We start from the raw sequence: 18,237 nt of genomic DNA, 5'->3' as shown, positions 1-18,237 counted from the left end.
CTACAAAGCCCAGAGCTCCACGAACTGTGCAGCTACAATAGGCCTGCCAAAGTGAAAAGAAAACTGCCACAAAATAGCTCTCTCCCTAAGGTTTTAGCTCAGCACCTGACTCTGCCCTAAGCATTTTAAGGAGCTCAACCTAGGGTTAGGGTTACGCCTAGGGTTAGGGTTTAGAAAACCAGAAAGCCCAGAGCTCCAGGGACTGTGCAACGCTAACTCTAGGAGTAACCCTAACTCTACGTTGTGATCTGGAAAATGCCTGGGTCTGACTCACGTCCTGAGCTAAATCTTAGAGACAGAGCTATTTCAAGGCAGTTTTGACTTTGGCAGGTCTATTGTATCTGTACAGTCCCTGGAGCTCTGGCTATGTGGTTTTCTACACCCTAACCCTAGGTGTAACTCTAACCCTAGGCGTAACCCTAACCCTAGGTTGAGCTCCTTAAAATGCCTAGGGCTGAGTCAGGTGCCGAGATAAAAGGTTGTAGTTGTTTAGATTTGCTAATTTCATTTTCCCAGCCAATGCACCAAATACATGTCGTGGTTTTAAAGCAGTAACTAAAAAATTACTAGAAAACTTACTTATTTCTTCCTGTGAGATATGGATTAGAACAAGAGCAAAACAGACTTAAAACTTGAATAAAGAAAGTTTATTAACAAAACTACAAGAATGAGAACACCAGAATAAACCTCCAGAAAACCCCTTTATCTCCCACTACCCAACCATTCCCTTGTTCACATGACAACATAGAGAAAAAAACTTTGGAACTTTGGTGTTTAAACAGTCCCCAGTTCCTGCTAGAATCTTTTCATCAGTCTCTGTAGAGAAACACAAGTCTTCTTCTGCTAATCTGTGGAGTTTCTCAAAAGAAAACTATTTTGGTTATACCTTTCTATTTCTCTGATGCCAGCTGCCTGGAAATCTGTCATCAGTTCACTCCTCCCATTTCACATCACTCTGAGGTGTGTATGGGCCATGAGTCTAGGGGGTGTCATTTTTAAGGATGAGTTATTCAAAGGCAAAAGTTCTTTTCATCTGTCTCTGTGAGCTTCCCTGGAAAACAGAAGTTTTCTCTTTGCCTCTCAAGGCCACAAATCATCAACTATTACTTTTCTCCTTCTGTTCCAGCACCTCACTGTATCACAATTACTCCACCTTTTGCTCAAAATCCACACTTAGAACACTCCATTCCTCCCAATATACTCTGTCATGAATTGAAGGAGTTTTTTCAGAACACTATTGTCCATCTCCATAGCTTTAACAGAAAAATATTTCAGCTTAATTAAAGCTTCTCCTTATTCTCTACCTTTTCTGAAGCTTAATTCTTTTCTTTACTGTCTCTGATAGTTTATAAAGTCTCTTTACATGTTGATTACTCTTTCTTTCTCTGAAAAAAAAGGATTAATCTGCAAGTCTCATCTGGGTAATGAAAAGGTTAAAATCTTGCCCAGGCTTTGTAGATGGTTCTGTGATCTCTGCTGGAGCAGCAGCTGGAGCTCTCTGCGATGGAAGATTCTTCATGGCTGCTCTGGAGAGTGTGGTCGCTGTCTCAGCCTGCAGCAGCTCAAGAGCTTCTTTCCTTTCTTTACTCAGCAGTCTCTGAGTACCATTCTCTATGGTGAATTCAGTCACAGCACAAAAACTGCAGCCGAGCTAGGGAGCGGCCTGGCCCAGCCAGAGCCCGGGGCAAGCCCCGCAGGCCCCATCTCCCGGCCGGGAGCCGCTGGGCCCAGCCCAGCCCCTGCCCCACGGGGCCGCATGGCCTGGGCAGGGAACGGGAGGCCTGGAGCTCTGTCACCTTCCACAGCCAGGAAACAAACAAAGAGCCAAAGAAATTCCCAGGCTTAGTTCTTAAGGTGGTGTTCACAGGTTGATCTCACTTTTCAATGGTTAAAACTGCTGTCAGTTCTCAGAAATGGTCAGTTGTTTGCCAGGAGACAAACTCCCATCAGCCTCCAGCAGTTTTAACTTCCTTAGGTGTTTCTCTTTGTTTTCTTAAATGTTAATCTATCACAAAGGTAAAGAGTGAGCTATTTTGTGGCAGTTTTCACTTTGGCAGGTCTATTGTAGCTGCACAGTCCCTGGAGCTCTGAGCTTTGTGGTTTTCCAAACCCTAACCCTAGGTGTAACCCTAACCCTTGGTGTAACCCTAACCCTAGGTTGAGCTCTGGAAAGACCCTAGGGCTGTCAGGTGCTGAGTAAAAACTTAGAGAGAGAGCTATTTTGTAGCAGTTTTCTTTTCACTTTGGCAGGTCTATTGTAGCTGCACAGTCCCTGGAGCTGTGAGCTTTGTGCTTTTCTAAACCCTAACCCTAGGTGTAACCCTAACTCTAGGTTGAGCTCTGTAACAAGCTTTGGGCTGAGTCAGGTGCCTAGCTAAAACACAGAGAAAGCTATTTTGTGTCAATTTTTCATTTCAAAGAACACTGCCACAAAATAGCTCTCTCTCTGTGTTTTAGCTGGGCACCTGACTCAACCCTTGGTTTTTTCCAGAGCTCAACCTAGGGTTAGGGTTTTTCCTAGGGTTAAGGTTACGCCTAGGGTTAGGGTTTAGAAAAGCACAAAGCCCAGAGCTCCAAGGACTGTGCAGCTACAATAGGCCTGCCAAAGCGAAAAGAAAACTGCTATAAAGTAGCTCTCTTCATAAGTTTTTTCCTTGCAGGTGCCTCACACCATTGCTCTTTTCACTGTTCCACCTAGGTTTAGGTAACCTATAGGATTCGGGTTTTCCCCAGCATACCATTCCAGCATTCTTCTCTCAAACCACCTTACTGCTGTGCCTCCACCCCAAGCATGTATGAGCTCTCAGGTCTGCACTTCTGCAAGGCACTTTGCACTGTTTGGAGAGTATTGGCGCTCCTTGTTTACCTCTCGCTTGCCTTCACTTGGCTCAGTGTGATGTTTTATCCTCTGCTATTCTTTTCACCAGTGTCTAAAATGACAGGGATACTAAGCTAATATTGTGTCATTGGAACTCTGCTCTCAGTGTAAAATATAGGGATTGAGTACTGCTATTAAATACTAGTTTAATTGTTTAAAGACTGAGGCCTGTCATTCTGTTCTTAGCCAAAGGCCTCGGTTATAGTGAAACTGTGATAAGTATGTCTAAATTAGGCACATTTTGGGATCAGACATGAGTAGAAATTTGCCTGGCATTAAAATGACTGTGGAAAAACTTCTGCTTCACACATGGAAACTGTTTCTCAGTTAAAATTGGCATTGGAAGCTTATAGAGAAGAAACAAGCATGCATTTATTCATGCAATTTATCTCTTTCATGATATATGTGCCAAGGTCCCCAAGTCACTGTTTGCTTTGCTAATGGCATCTCTAGAGCAGATCATTTATTTGCCTTATATGGCCTGTACCTTCACTCCCTGAGCTGCTGCCATTCTGCTTTCCCTCATGGAAACTGTACATTGAATTCTGCATCTCTCCTGAAGCATCTCATTTTGCCAACTGTCTCTGAATGCCCCCACAAGCTGGCTGCATGACTTAGTCACTTGCAGGGAAATAAACTTTATTTCACAATCCATTTTCTGTCCAAGGAGTTTTCTTTTGATTAGGAATAAATTAAACACATTGTGTACATAAGTTAACAATCCAAATTCTCACTCCATTTTTTCCTGATGTTTAAAACTCATCATGCTTCAACTGTATCAACATTTTATTCGCCTTTCAGGATCATTGTGCTTGGAAGTATTTTACTTGAAAGTTAGCTGAAGTATTTCTCTGCCAGTCTAACCTGTTCGAAGGAAAAGTTATTACATTGTGCTTCAGGAGTCACAATCTTTCTTGAAATCACAAAAGCTCCTCAGAATACAGCAATAACAAAACACATGGTCCCCAGGGTCTCGTCTATACTGAAATAGCAGCTAGTTTTAAAATTGGTCCTGGTGTTTTGAGTTTTAAAGGAATCCACTTGTGAGAAATCTTCATAGTTGGTCGAGGGAACCTGAGCTGCAGATTATCCTCTGCTGCAACCACTGAAGTCAGACTGAATCAAACACCCATGAATACATTGTCAGAAAACTAGCCTAGCAGAGAGATGGAAAAATATGCTTACAGATTTTACCATTTTGGTTCTCCTCAGTCCATTGATTAAGCTGCTGTTACAGCTGGGGCACTGCAGACTTGATGGAGCTAATCAGCACAGCAGAATAAAGACAGAAAATCCTCTCACTGTACCTAAATCAATCCTGGCTAATATACACATCACAGGCTCGACCACAGGCTCTTTCATACAGTATGACTTGTAAGACAATATAAAATGCAGTAGGGGAGGTTCCTGAACCCCAAGGAAAATGAAGCAGCTATCAAACCTCCATCTCATGTCTTCAGTCTTTGACCAGAAAAAGAACCAAGAGAGTTTTATCTTTCAGGCCACCATCTCTTTTCAGTAGTGTAGTCTGCAGGAAAATGATCACACCAACATGGTTCTGAGCATTTCATAAAACTGGATCTACAGGTTGTGTCTGTATTTGACTGTAAACCTAAAAGGAAGGTATAGGTACAACAATAGACTTGAGGCTATGTAGTGGGAGCAACAGAAAGTCAACCCAATAATTCTAATAATAATTCTAATTCTAATACAGTCACTAAAATACAAACAGACAAATATGTTAGAGAAATAACCTGATATTTGCCTGAATATATTTGCCTGAAATTTTGTCCAATCTTGCAGCAGCTAGGGAAAAAAAAAAAAAAATCAACTAAACAGACAAAAAAAGAGAACCTAAATCTAACTCCTGCAAATTTCTCAGAGAAAGGTAAGAAAATAAATTCAAGTGACCAGATCCTGTCCATCTGTATGGTGTCCTTCCAAGTCAAACAAACAGCATGTTTTCTACTGTGGGTGGAACTAGACACCTGGGCTTTAGAGCTGTCACATCCAGACCTGAATATTGGCCTATAAACTTAGGTCTAACCAAAATATCCTCTCTCCACTTCTGTTCTAATACTATCCTATTGTTAATGCTTATTTTTCTGGTGGTTCTCATGGCAGTAAATTTTGTGAATTTTCTTACTAACAATTCATTAATAAAACTTGCCATATTTCTGAAGGACAATTGTCTTACTGGACAAGATGTTGTTGCTAACATCAGTCTTTAAATCCCTGGTGCACATAAAAATAACACATCAGTGTAAAACATAAAAGGAAAACAATCTTTATCATTTGCCATCAACCCTTCGTATGTTTCATCTTTATTAAGTAATTACTTATCATCTATTATGTAAAAAAGGTGGTCTACATTTTGCAAGGCTCTAAAATAGTAGTTACAGCTATTGCTTTTCTCTTTTGTGTCCGGCTGTTGACAAGCCTAGTGGCTCTGGGAGTTGCCAAGGAGGTTCTGCACCAGCCACACGGCTAAAGGGAGGAATGAATGTCTGTTCTGCCCCTGCAAACACTGCCAAAGTGACTGAGCTCTGAGATTACAGTTCCAATCCTGCCCTGCTTTACCAGGGAATTGTCTTAGCCCTCCATAAACCCAGGAAAAACATGTGTCTGGTTTCAATCCTAAATTTCCACTATTCTTAACTGGACTTTTCAAAATCAGGAACATCTGGATGATGAACAAGTGATTTCCCAGCAAGAAATGCTCATCTACTGGCAGCCTGCTTTCTCTGCATATAGACCCAATACAAGCAATTTAACAGTGTCATCTTACCTAGGTGTGGGACCTCTGCCTGTCTTCCCCAGGTGTAAGAAAGATGCAGGGAATGTACAAAGAGCAGTTCTTGCCGCGATGCTTTCTCGCACCAAGCGGCGGGCTCGTTTGGAGACACGGGTTTGTTTAACGACACTTGCAACAGCAAGAAGATTTTTTTTCTTTTCACTTTGAAGCCTCAGTGTGGGCTCAGCTTTCAGCAGGAGGTCACAGTTTCCTGGCCGGGCCCGGAGAGCGCCGGTAGCCCGGCGATGGGGTGCCGGGGCGGCGGGCGCTGCTCTGCGCTGCTCGACAGTGACACTCGGTGGGCGGCGGGGCCGGAGCAGGGCTGGGAGCGGCCGGGACCGGCCAGCCCGGGACAGGCGAGCCTCACACCTCCCGGCGGAGCGGGGCTGGCCCGGCTTCTGCCCTGGCCCCTCCGCAGCGTTTGATGCGGCTGTAGACTGTAGAGGAAGGGCGTGTGTGTGAAAAGCGGGGGCAGAGAGCAGAGCGCGCTTCTGCTCTCCATAAAACCTCTGGGATTTTTAACCGCCCCGGGCCACTGTCCTGAGCCTTCTAAGGTGCCTTTGCAGCACCCAAAGGTGACTTTTAGCCGCACGGTTTAATTAAACTGAGTGTATCTGAGATGGGGACGCTCAGCGGCGTTCTGTTCCTCCTCCAGCCTTTTTCCACAGAACTGGAGCAGAGCTGCCTCTCCCCGTGAGTTCCAGCAATGACTTGCATCTAGGTCACCCTATTAGATCACATTCCCAAGGATATGGCTAATGATTTCTGGGGTTTTTAGAAAAGAAAGCTGAAAATCCTCTAGTTGGGGACAATGGCCAATTCATTTTCCAAGTGGAAGCTCATTTCCTCCCCTCCCCATCACACCCTGAGGGCTGTACAGAGCTCAGGGACTCCACGAAGTTTGAACTTCTGAAATCTCAGAGATTCATTCACAGAATAATTGTAATGCCAGCTCTTGTCAGCTGAAACCCAAACAGAGCTCACTTTCAGGTGTATCAATGACTGAAACATGTTCTCAGTGGGGGAAGAACCAAGCTCAGTTTTTAACAACTCTCCAAAAGGCTTGTCATTAGTAAATCCAGTATGTATATAGCATTCATATACCTACACTGGTATGCATTTATTAGATATATGTGTATTTATAATACAGATACATTAATTATATACATAACTCTATAATACGTATATAGGTATAAATATAGAAGACCAGGTTGGTCAAGCAGGACCTGTCTTTTGTAAATCACATAGGCTGGGCTTGATCCTCTGGTTGTCCTGCATGGACACAGGATATCTCTTCCATAACCTTGCCTGGTGCTGAGGTCAGACCTGTAGTTCCCCAGATCATCCTTCCAACCCTTCTTGTAGCTGGGTGTAACATTTGCTAATTTTCAGTCAGCTGGAACTTCTACAGTTAACCAGGACTGCTGGGTGATTGACAGTGGTCTGGCAAGCTGTTTTCACAAATTCCCTCACCACTCTGGGGTGGATCATCAGGGCCCATAGATTGGGTATGTCTAATTGCCACAGCAGGTCACTAATCATCTCCTCTTGGTTTATGAGGGCTTCACACATCTCCCATACGTGCTCTGGGAAGACCTCTTAACCCTCTCTGGGAAGGTTCAGCAGCAAGAGTGTTCTCTCCATATTGTATTGTAACAAAATAACCTACTCATAGATTGTGCTTTTGCAATATAACTACATATTTCAATATTACTTTTCCTGATGAAAAAGCTAATTAGCAAGGTCATTACAGTTACCACTTATAAGGGGGGAGATAGTAATTCCATTAATGTGCTCACAGGAACTTCATTTATATTACCTCTTAACCTTTACAAGGATATTACAATTTCAATAATTAATTGCTTTTTGCCATTTAATTTGCAGTTTACCATTTTCAAGGGAAATTACCCATTAAAACAAGGACTTTTTTTTTTTTTTAAGGAAAAAATTCTTTACTCAAGTATACACCATAAGCTGACCTTAGAGAAACCAGATATTTGCTAAGCTATTTTCATGTTTGAGTGGAGAGGACTCTGTGCTAGTTCTGCATATTAAAGAATTGCCCATTGCTTGAGTTTTAGACATCTGAAGAAAAATGAATGGGGCTGAGGCAGTGACAAAAAGGGAAATAATTATCATCTTCCTTCAAATTTTCAAAGGCAATGAATCCTTCCTCTCTTCCTGATGCAGTGAGAATTTACTTTCTTTCTTTGCAACCATCTTGTTTCTTCAACTGAAGTTAATTTATGCTGCAATACCCATCCATGAGGGCCTCTGTTAACTTCAGTGATGGAAAAAAATAAAGGAGCTTTGGCTCAACCTCGTAAAACACAGAAATTCTGTCTATGAATCACCAAGAGCTTAGGTATATCCTCAAGAAGGTGTCTGACGCTTGGGGAGTGGAGCTTAACATATGTATTCCTGCTCACACTCGAGTCTCTTGCAAAACAACTACTCAATGGACCAGACATAACACAGTATCCCTGTGGTAGTATGCTGGCATATCTCCACTACTGATAGTAGAAATTGTGTCCAAATCCCATCACACTAAAAGAAATTTAGATAAATATTGGTATCTGAGAAGGTGAATAATGCACTCCAAGTGGACATGTCTGTGATAAAGACTATGTGACACATAGTCCTGAGACAGAGATTTGTATGGGAAGGCAGAGGGAAGGTGACAAAATTAATGATGAGGCACAGGAGAAGAGGGAACAGAAGAAGCACGTATGAACTAGACTTCAGCATTGATTTATGAATGAAAATGTAAACATTTTTTCTGATTCAGGTGCATAAACTAAACTAGCCCTTGGGCAGTTCTACCTTTTCAACTGGCAAGTCCATGATGTGTCATCCAAAATTATATACATCTGCATGATATGTCACACGCCTACAGGCACCAGCTAGATAATTTTGCTGAGAAAACAAGATATTTTATTTTTTAATTGTAAAATCAAACCTCCTGGATTTCTTACCCCTTTCCCCATGAGTACAAGGAGAACCTGGCATTACACCAGGATTCAAACATGGTATTTAATTTCTAGAGTACTGAAGCTGGGGCATACTCCTAGAATTATTTACAAAGAAGTCAAAAGTCACTGTTAGACAAATAGGGGTAAAAAAATTGTCTACTCAACAGTCCAGCACACAAGTTTTCTATGCAATCAGAGGAGAGGACTGGGTAGGAATCTGAGGATGAATTGCCTTCTGAAAATGCCTTTCTTTCCACACTCTGATACGGTTAGCTATGGATTTTACTTCTGATTCTTAGAAGATTGTTGATATGTATCCCTCTAAAAGTTCTTAACTGTGTCCTCAAGTGTTCAGATATTCAAATTGAAGAGAGCAAGATAGACTCAGGCCACTTAAGGGCTCCTTATATCAGCAATGGATCAGCAATTACACCACAGCAAAATAATCCGCTTTTTGACTAGTAAAAGGAAAGTCTAGCTCCAGGCCAGCATGGGCATTTCTTGTCATAAGCTTTGTTCAGTGAGGCACAAATATGTTAATCTTGCCAGTTAGTGCTGTAATCTGGTAAAAGCACCTGATACTCTTCTTTGAGATATTACCATGCCTATATTATTAGTACTCTAGACTTTATCACATAAAAGAACAGGTATGGGACTGAAGCAGAAAGAATCCTCTAATCATCAGAATTAATGTAAAAATATCCTTTCAAAACCTCTAGACTGGCAGGTCACTCAACATCACATTTGCTTTTTGACTGGAATGTGCTGTGCATGCACAACAATATTTTAAGATGGCATTGTTTAAAGAAAGTTGACAGTGATGGTTGATGTTTAGTCAGATTGATGATACTCTGAAGAGAGCTTTACCTGTGTGGACAAGAAAGTCATTGCTAGTTTGCATGCAAAAAGAAGCTTGGGGTCTATTCTGGGGATCTTGATAATCTCTTGTAATTAGTACTGTAATTAGAGGTTGCTGGAAATACTCCTTGAGCTTCTGCCAGGGAATGTGAGTGCTTCACAAAGCTGTTGACACTGTTCTGTGCACCCAGCCTCACCAACCTAGTCAGCTGCAGTAGATACCAACACAGAACTCCTGCTTTGTCAAAACTCTCATCTAAGCAGAAAACACACAATGCTTTTTCCTTCCAGTGCAACCACAGAGCGACACCAGTACTACCCAGCCCACCACCATGCTCCCCGCTGATGTACTGCAGCCCACTGGTGATCCCAGGACACACTAGGTCATCATCAGGCTGCCAGTTTGTGATAGATTGGAATTTAAGAAAACAAAGAGAAACACCTAAAGACGTTAAAACCGCTGGAGGCTGATGGGAGTTTTTTCTCATAGCCAACAGCTGGCCATTTCTAAGAACTGACAGCAGTTTTAACCATTGAAAAGTGAGATCAACCTGTGAACACCACCTTAAGACCTAAGCCTGGGAATTTCTTTGGCTCTTTGTTTCCTGGCTGTGAAAGGTAACAGAGCTCCAGGCCTCCCGTTCCCTGCCCAGGCCCTGCGGCCCCGTGGGGCAGGGGCTGGGCTGGGCCCAGCGGCTCCCGGCCGGGAGATGGGGCCTGCGGGGCTTGCCCCGGGCTCTGGCCGGGCCAGGCCGGTCCCTGGCTCGGCTGCAGTTTTTTTGCTGTGACTGAATTCACCAGAGACTGACGAGTGAAGAGAGAAAAAAAGCTCTTGACCTGCGGCAGGCTGAGACAGTGACCACACTCTCCAGAGCAGCTATGAAGAATCTTCCATTGCAGACAGCTCCAGCTGCTGCTCTGGCAGAGATCACAGAACCATCAACAAAGCCTGGGCAAGATTTTAACTCTTTCATTACCCAGATGAGACTTGCAGATTAATCCTTTTTTTTCAGAGAAAGAAAGAGAGAGTAATCAACATGTAAAGAGACTTTATAAACTATCAGAGACAGTAAAGAAAAGAATTAAGCTTCAGAAAAGATAGAGAATAAGGAGAAGCTTTAATTAAGCTGAAATATTTTTCTGTTAAAGCTATGGAGATGGACAATAATGTTCTGAAAAATCTCCTTTAATTCATGACAGAGTATATTGGGAGGAATGGAGTGTTCAAAGTGTGGATTTTGAGCAAAGGGTGGAGTAATTGTGATACAGTGAGGTGCTGGAACAGAGTGAGGTGAAGTAATAGTTGAAGATTTGTGGCCTTGAGAGGCAAAGAGAAAACTTCTGTTTTCCAGGGAAGCTCACAGAGACTGATGAAAAGAACTTTTGCCTTTGAATAACTCATCCTTAAAAATGACACCCCCTAGACTCATGGCCCATAACACACCTCAGAGTGATGTGAAATGGGAGGAGAAAATCTGATGGCAGAATTTCTGGGCATCTGGCATCAGAGAAATAGAAAGGTATAACCAAAATAGTTTTCTTGTGAGAAACTCCATAGATTAGCAGAAGAAGACTTGTGTTTCTCTACAGAGACTGATGAAAATATTTTAGCAGGAATTTGGGACTGTTTAAACACCAAAGTTCCAAAGTTTTTTGTCTCTGTGTTGTCATGTGAACAAGGGAATCGTTGGGTAGTGGGGTATAAAGGGGTTTTCTGGAGGTGTATTCTGGTGTTCTTATTCTTGTCATTTTGCTAATAAACTTTCTTTATTCCTTTTAAGTTTTAAGCCTGTTTTGCTCTTGTTCTAATCCATATCTCACAGGAAGAAATAAGTAAGTTTTCTAGTAATTTTTTAGTTACTGCTTGAAAACCACTACATACATTTATCACACATCTTCAGTATCTTGAACTGTAAAAACAAAGTGACCATAATGGTTGGTTTCTGTGAGTAACAAAAATGGTTCAGTGAAGAATAGTCATAGTTAATTACTAGCTGGAGGAACTTAAGGCAATGCCTGACTTTCCACTAAGGGATCACAAGAAGAGCCTGTTCACAGGAAACATACCAGTAAAGTCAAAGGAGGAAAAAATTAAGAGATTTGACAGAGATCCATAAAACATGGACATTTGACCCACAGGTCTGGATTAAAATACAGTAGTTGGAGTCAAAGTTTGCAGTAGTTATGGTCTTTGTTAAAACTTGCATTGCTGATGTACTGACTCAAAAGGTATTTTTCTAATGTCACCATTCTTGCAATTTATTAGATCTACCTTTGGCTTGTCATGATCCGTGTCATGCCCCTGTCATGATCTCATAGAAGGCCTTTTGTAGATCAGCTGATCTGGGCACTGTCCAGTAATTTAGGCATCATTCTCTAGATTTTCTTTGCTAGACATTGACTTCAGCTGAGATCAGGACATAAAGAAGGGTACTGTTTCTCTGACTGATGGTGAATAGTTGTAATTTCTGTTCAGTTGTTTGGGTTATTTTTATTTCACCTATAAAACATAACACATTCCAGAGACTTTTGGCCAGCAGGACGTGGACAGTCATTGCTTGAAGAGATAGGTCAGCGGGTCTAGCACACATCATTATCATGTGTTATGTGTCCTTTTATTTTTATTTTTGGCAAAAATATTCCTCTTTGTTGATATATTGTTATAATGGCAAGAGTAATCATCTATATTAGATATCTTATCAGCATACTAGCGAGCATATACAAAGGAAGATAAGCTTTATACTTCAGCCATAGGAACATGGTGTCACTAAGGTGATGCAGTTAGGCAGCCACAAACAGATATTTGTTCTCATGGCTCCATGAACTAAACCATTTGTTTCTTTTCTTTTCTTAGGTGAAATTTGGGCCTTCACTGAAGTGAGTGGTAGTGCCCTGACCAATGTAATTGACCTTGCCAGGGATGTGGCCACATAGTGTAGACAGTCACTTCCTTAGGAAAGTCCTTTATTCTGTAGTATTCTAGAATCAGATAAATTTAGACTAAACCCTATTAGTTTTGCTGATACAATACTTCCCTTGAAATCAATGATTGGGTTATTTTTAGCAGGAGATGAACAGGAAGATTTCATGGGTTTAGTATATATTAAAGTGCACACTGTACTGCTAGTGTTATCTTTGCAGTTATCTTTTATAACAAACAGAAGTTTTATAGCTCCTCAGCCAGGTAGTTGATCCAGCATCACATATATTAGAGCCACTACTGCTGACTGTGAGGCACAACAATAAATCCTCAAGTGAGGTAGCATGAGCTAATCTAAAACTTCAGAACAGTGCATTCTCCTGGACCTTCAAGGGACACAGGTTTCACTACATGACTACATGCTGCTGTCAGGGTGACTTTTGGCCAAATCATTCACACAGGCATATTTCCAATTTCCAGATGATAACAACATTGTCTGAGTTGTTTTTTTTAAAATAAAATAGGATCAATTTGGACTGGTGAAAAGGTTATACAATATTAATCCCTAAGAAAAAAGGCCATTAAAAAATCCATCTCTAATTAACTTAAAGATATGGAATATTTTCCAGTGCTACTGCCTAATGGTTGGATTTTCTAGTCCAACCTTAGCACAAAAAAACATCAAAATACTGGAGAAAGCCAAGGAATAATTTCAGGGCAGAGAACTAGTGAAGATTATAAGGCAGTGGTGGATTTCTTTTGGGGTATGCTGTGTGCAGTGGAGAGCCTGGTAGAGCCAAGTTCCACTCACCCGATCATCTACAGAGATATCAGCATAAAGGGCTGTAAACCTTTTCACAGGGATAGCATAATTTAGGAGTAATATATCATATTCCTTCCTACTCTTCTTCACTGCAGGACCTGTAAATTGTATGCAAAAATAGCATTGTCAAATTCTTTTTATCTATTATACTGTGAGAAAAATACAACTAATTATGGGCATTTGTTGTATGACTTTTCACATCCCTGGCCTCATAATGCTTCCCATTCCTATGTACTCTGTGCATCATATTGAGGCAAGCTCTGCATTAGTCTTCCTTCCTTCCTTCCTTCCTTCCTTCCTTCCTTCCTTCCTTCCTTCCTTCCTTCCTTCCTTCCTTCCTTCCTTCCTTCCTTCCTTCCTTCCTTCCTTCCTGCCTTCCTGCCTTCCTGCCTTCCTGCCTTCCTGCCTTCCTGCCTTCCTTCCTGCCTTCCTGCCTTCCTGCCTTCCTTCCTTCCTTCCTTCCTGCCTTCCTTCCTTCCTTCCTGCCTTCCTTCCTGCCTTCCTGCCTTCCTGCCTTCCTTCCTTCCTGCCTTCCTTCCTGCCTTCCTTCCTGCCTTCCTTCCTGCCTTCCTTCCTGCCTGCCTGCCTGCCTGCCTGCCTTCCTGCCTGCCTGCCTTCCTGCCTGCCTTCCTGCCTGCCTGCCTTCCTGCCTTCCTGCCTGCCTTCCTGCCTGCCTTCCTGCCTTCCTGCCTGCCTGCCTGCCTGCCTGCCTGCCTGCCTGCCTCCCTCCCTCCCTCCCTCCCTCCCTCTAGTGTATTTGCACATTTTCTTTTTCCTTCATCACAGAAATCTTCCTTTCTCACTCTCATTTCCCTGTGACCACACCCAAAACCAGGGCTATTCCTTCTTCTTTAAGAAAATATTTTCTTTACATCCTGTTCTGTCACTCCTCATTTGCCACAGGGTTGGGAAATTTATCCAGCTATGTGTTTGACCCCACTCAATCTATTCATGCACTGAAGTTTTATTACTACTTAGCCTTTTGTGGAACAAATTCAGGTTACTACTACAAACCTTTCTTTGTCTTCAGAAAGTGCATGTACTCCCAAGCATTTGAAAGCAGCATTTACTAGCTTTGGCTACATAGACAGCAGGTGACATTCCCGACCACACCTTGTTCTGCAGGCTGAACCGTGCTCCCGTCAGCACCAAATGAGTGGTTTGTGAACACTTTCACCAGCTGCACAGCGGCAACAGTTGTCAAACAGTTTTGCTGTCTGAGAGGGAAAGCCCACAAAACCAGAAACCACCATAGTAAGGAACTAAGATAAGAAAATTAACAGAAAACACCCTGTGCCAGACATTTCTTTACTGACACCTGTAGTTCTGCAGCTCTGTTAAGCTTTGGTAAAGGAACTTGCAATGGAGTAAATTACACACACTACACAGTCTACCATTGACACACAGAAACTGATAACTGAAATCAAAGTATCTTCTGGCAGTTACAGATCACAAAATCCCAAGCATTTTATCCCACAGTGTACATCCAATTGATTTTACAGGACATTTGCTGGTGGGCAAGCAGACTGGTAAGAATGTCATGCCAAAATCACCTTTGTGAAGCATACAAGACATGGTATGCCAGCTGAGTTCTAGATGGTGACTTCATTGCAGTCACATTTGCATTTTAAAACAGGTTTTAAAAAATCTGTTTTGAGGAAAAATATACCCTGCAAATATTATTCGTATCAGAAAAAGAGAGGATTTCTATTTATAGCTGCACCTAATACTCCTAAAAGATGAACAAGATACAAGCACTGGTATCCTCGTACACCTTTTACACTTGTGAGAGGTAAAAAGTGATCCCTTGGTTATTTCTTCTCTTTTTTTTTTTTTTTTTTCAAAAGAACACATGCATAGATAAACACATGTTTCAAAACTCCATTGGTTCCTGTCAGCCCAATGTTTTACATTAGCTAGAAGTATTCTGGCTCACAAAACACATTCTTGAAGAAATGCACACTCATTGAGAAGCACCTGAAAACAGACCTGGTTGCTTCAAAAGAAAATGCATGTACCAACTAATAGAGGGAATTCTTTCTGGCTCCTTGTATATTTGTGGTATAACTTGTTGGACAAGACTTGGCAATGGTTGTAATTTATCTGACACTTGTGTTTCAGATGTTGGAGCCTTTCTGACCTCAAGGTGTGCCTTCACTCAGTCAACTCATCCATCAGGTTAACAACATTTGAAGTGTTGTTCAAACAACTAACAACATCCAGCTTATAGGTGGGAGGGAATCTTTCTAATAATAGGATTTTCTTGACATGCTTAAGTATTAATTGCTTACACCTGTGATGACTACAGGCTGTTTCATCTCTTCTGACATGGAGAAGTAAGATCCTGGCTCCTGGAAGCTTAGTCAGAAGGACATCTAGAAGGAGATAACATCAGTGTAATAAGGTGGATGAGAAACAGAAACTAAGGAAAACAAGGTGTCTGAAAATGCTTTAAAGCCTCCTTGCTGACTAGCCAAGAGTAGAAACAAGGCACTACACTGACTGTTTGCAAAAGCTGGCTTTTTATGTAGAAGATCCATGTGAGGAAGCAAACAAACAAACAAAAATTAAATAGAAAAATATCCTATCACTGTCTCCATCACACTAAGTTTTCAAGCACCCTGGTCATACAGTTTTTCTCTGAGGTAAATGACTCAAACTTAAAGAACAAATAATTAATGAATAAAACCATTCAGAAGTTCAGTGCTCCACCTTGGGCATAAAGGCAATGTCTACTTGACCTGGTTGCAGTTATTTTCAGGAAGGGTCTTCAGAAGAACAACGTGAAATCCCCAAACTCCCGAAGAATTAAGCTACTGCTTGAATATTTGGGGTTTTACTACACACCATCAGAAAAATGGAAAGGTAATGTTGTTTTCACAGCTAATACCCTGGTGGAACCTGTGCCTTCTTATATAATAGCTGTGCATGGCTAAGTCATCTTCTTTCCATAGCATCTTACCTTTATCTGTGTAAGGTACCTGCTTTCTGTCCTTTGGAAAAGCCTACAGAAATCCTTCCGCTGCGCCTCAGCATTCCAGATGAGACAAGGGACAAATATGAGAGGTCATGTTCTTAAGCTGGACCAGGGGAGGTTTAGGTTGGATGGTAGGAGGAATTTCTTGGCAGAGGGTCATTGTGCATTGGAATGGAGTGCCCAGGGAGATGGTGGAGTCCCTGTCACCAGAGCTGTTTAAGGAAACACTGGACATGGCACTCAGTGCCTGGTCTGGTTGACATGGGCATGTTAGGTCATAGGCTGGACTCAATGATCTCAGAGATCTTTTTCAACTTGACTGACTGTGATTCTGTGCTCTGGAGCTATGAGACCTTGGGAGTTCACCTCTGTGTCAGTAAATGCACAGCAGAAACAAGACAGCCTCCTCGTTTTGACACATATTACATCCACTGCTGTTAGCTAATACAACAGAGATTTCATTTATTTTTAAATTATTAATATTTAAATTTCTATGTATTTTTATTTTATCAATAAAAGCAAAGGAATAAACAGAAAAACCCCGAGTGCCGCCTGTCTCCGGCTGAGGCCTGGCTGTACAGCCGGCCTGCCTTAGGCCGGAACCAAATGCTCGGAGCGCGTTTCCTCCGGAGCCGCTCCGTGTGGCAGCGCAGGGGCCGGGGAGGGCCGCAGCCATGGCCGACACTGCCGCGCCGCCGCCGCCCGCCGCCCCCGCCCCGGGACTCCCGGCTGCTCCCGGCACCAACCCGCTGTCCCGCAAGCTCAACAAGATCCTGGAGACGCGCCTGGACAATGACAAGGTGGGGCGGGCGGCGGCGGAGGGACGCGGTGGGGGCCGGATGAGCCGTCAGGGGCCGCGGGCCCCGACAGGCTGCGCGGCGGGGGGGCGAGTCCTGCCGTACCCTCAGTTCCGCTGCGGAGCTGCGGGCGGCCCTTTGCAGCATTAATTACAGATTAAATTAGTTTCCGCTTCTCCAGCAACATGCCACGCTCCTGTTTTATCCCTTCAGATCGTAGGGAGGTTTGTATTACTTGCCTCGGAGGGCAATTCTCCAGCTTTTTGTAATTTAGGTGTTTTCTTGTTGTGAATGTCATTCATTTACAGAAAGTAGTCTTATTGGTTAAAGCTACTGTAAAATTGTGGACTAAGTTTTCTGTTATAAGAAAATAAGAAAGGCTATTACTTTAGCTGTTTTCCAAGTGATGTGGAGTATGTTAAGGTTTTTCTCTAAAAGCATTTACCTGCTTTGCTTCATTTTTAATAAGACCGTGAACTTGGGGTGGGTACAGACTATTTAACCTGCATCTTTGTAACTGCATGCAAACTGAAGGTCCTTTTTTATTTTCTAGGAAATGCTGGAAGCACTCAAGGCTCTCTCGACCTTTTTTGTGGAAAACAGTTTGCGCACCCGAAGGAACCTGCGTGGAGACATTGAACGACGAAGCTTGGCCATAAATGAAGAATTTGTGCACATATTCAAGCAAGTTAAAGAGGTAATGCTTTTGCAGCGTGAATAGCTATTTTCCAGGAGTACTGCCATGTGATTTGAAGTTTAAAAAAAGAAAAAAGGATTAAGAGACATATTAACTTTCCAGAACAGATATACTTTTATACTAGAATTGTTTCATTTGTTGGAAGTGTTGCATTGGATGTGTCAAACAGATCCAAGTCCTGAGTGAATGTTGATATTTAGAGGTGCATTACTCTGCACTGACTAACAGGGAGCCTAGAGAAACAATGTTCCTTGTACCTGGGGCATCTAGTGGTGGTGGTAAGCTGGGCCTGGACACAGCATTTCTGATGAAAAACATTATTTGAACTTATTTAGGAACTCGAGAGTATAAATGAAGATGTGCAAGCAATGAGCAGCTGCTGTGAAGACATGTCCAGTCGTTTGAAGGTAATATATAAGTGGAGTGCTTTGAATATTTTTCCTTTTGAGATGTGACTGCTTTTAAAAGGACCAAGAGTTGTTTTTGTTTTTGTTTTGTTATTTTTGTGTCTTAGCAACACC

At 42.3% G+C, this 18,237-nt stretch overlaps 1 protein-coding gene across 3 annotated transcripts in view; it reads left to right on the top strand.

Annotated features, from left to right (window-relative positions):
* The first annotated feature begins 16,870 nt into the window (after positions 1-16,870).
* Positions 16,871-18,237, top strand: part of COG6 (component of oligomeric golgi complex 6) — a 53,798-nt gene continuing 52,431 nt past the window's right edge. Inside the window, exons 1-3 of one of the 3 annotated variants that reach the window (XM_086881429.1) lie at positions 16,871-17,022; positions 17,573-17,716; positions 18,052-18,123. In XM_086881429.1, the coding sequence (XP_086737555.1) occupies positions 16,897-17,022; positions 17,573-17,716; positions 18,052-18,123 (342 nt within the window). In that variant the 5' untranslated portion in view covers positions 16,871-16,896. Of the gene's footprint in view, positions 17,433-17,572; positions 17,717-18,051; positions 18,124-18,237 lie in introns of all 3 variants that reach the window. The other 2 variants (XM_086881430.1, XM_086881431.1) reach the window with 2 other exon arrangements.

This window comes from Cyanistes caeruleus, chromosome 3, assembly GCF_971803275.1.
Source record: "Cyanistes caeruleus chromosome 3, bCyaCae1.hap1.1, whole genome shotgun sequence".
Classification (NCBI taxonomy): Eukaryota; Metazoa; Chordata; class Aves; order Passeriformes; family Paridae; genus Cyanistes; species Cyanistes caeruleus.
Note: the sequence above shows the minus strand (reverse complement) of the source record. Positions and strands in the feature narration are given on the sequence as shown.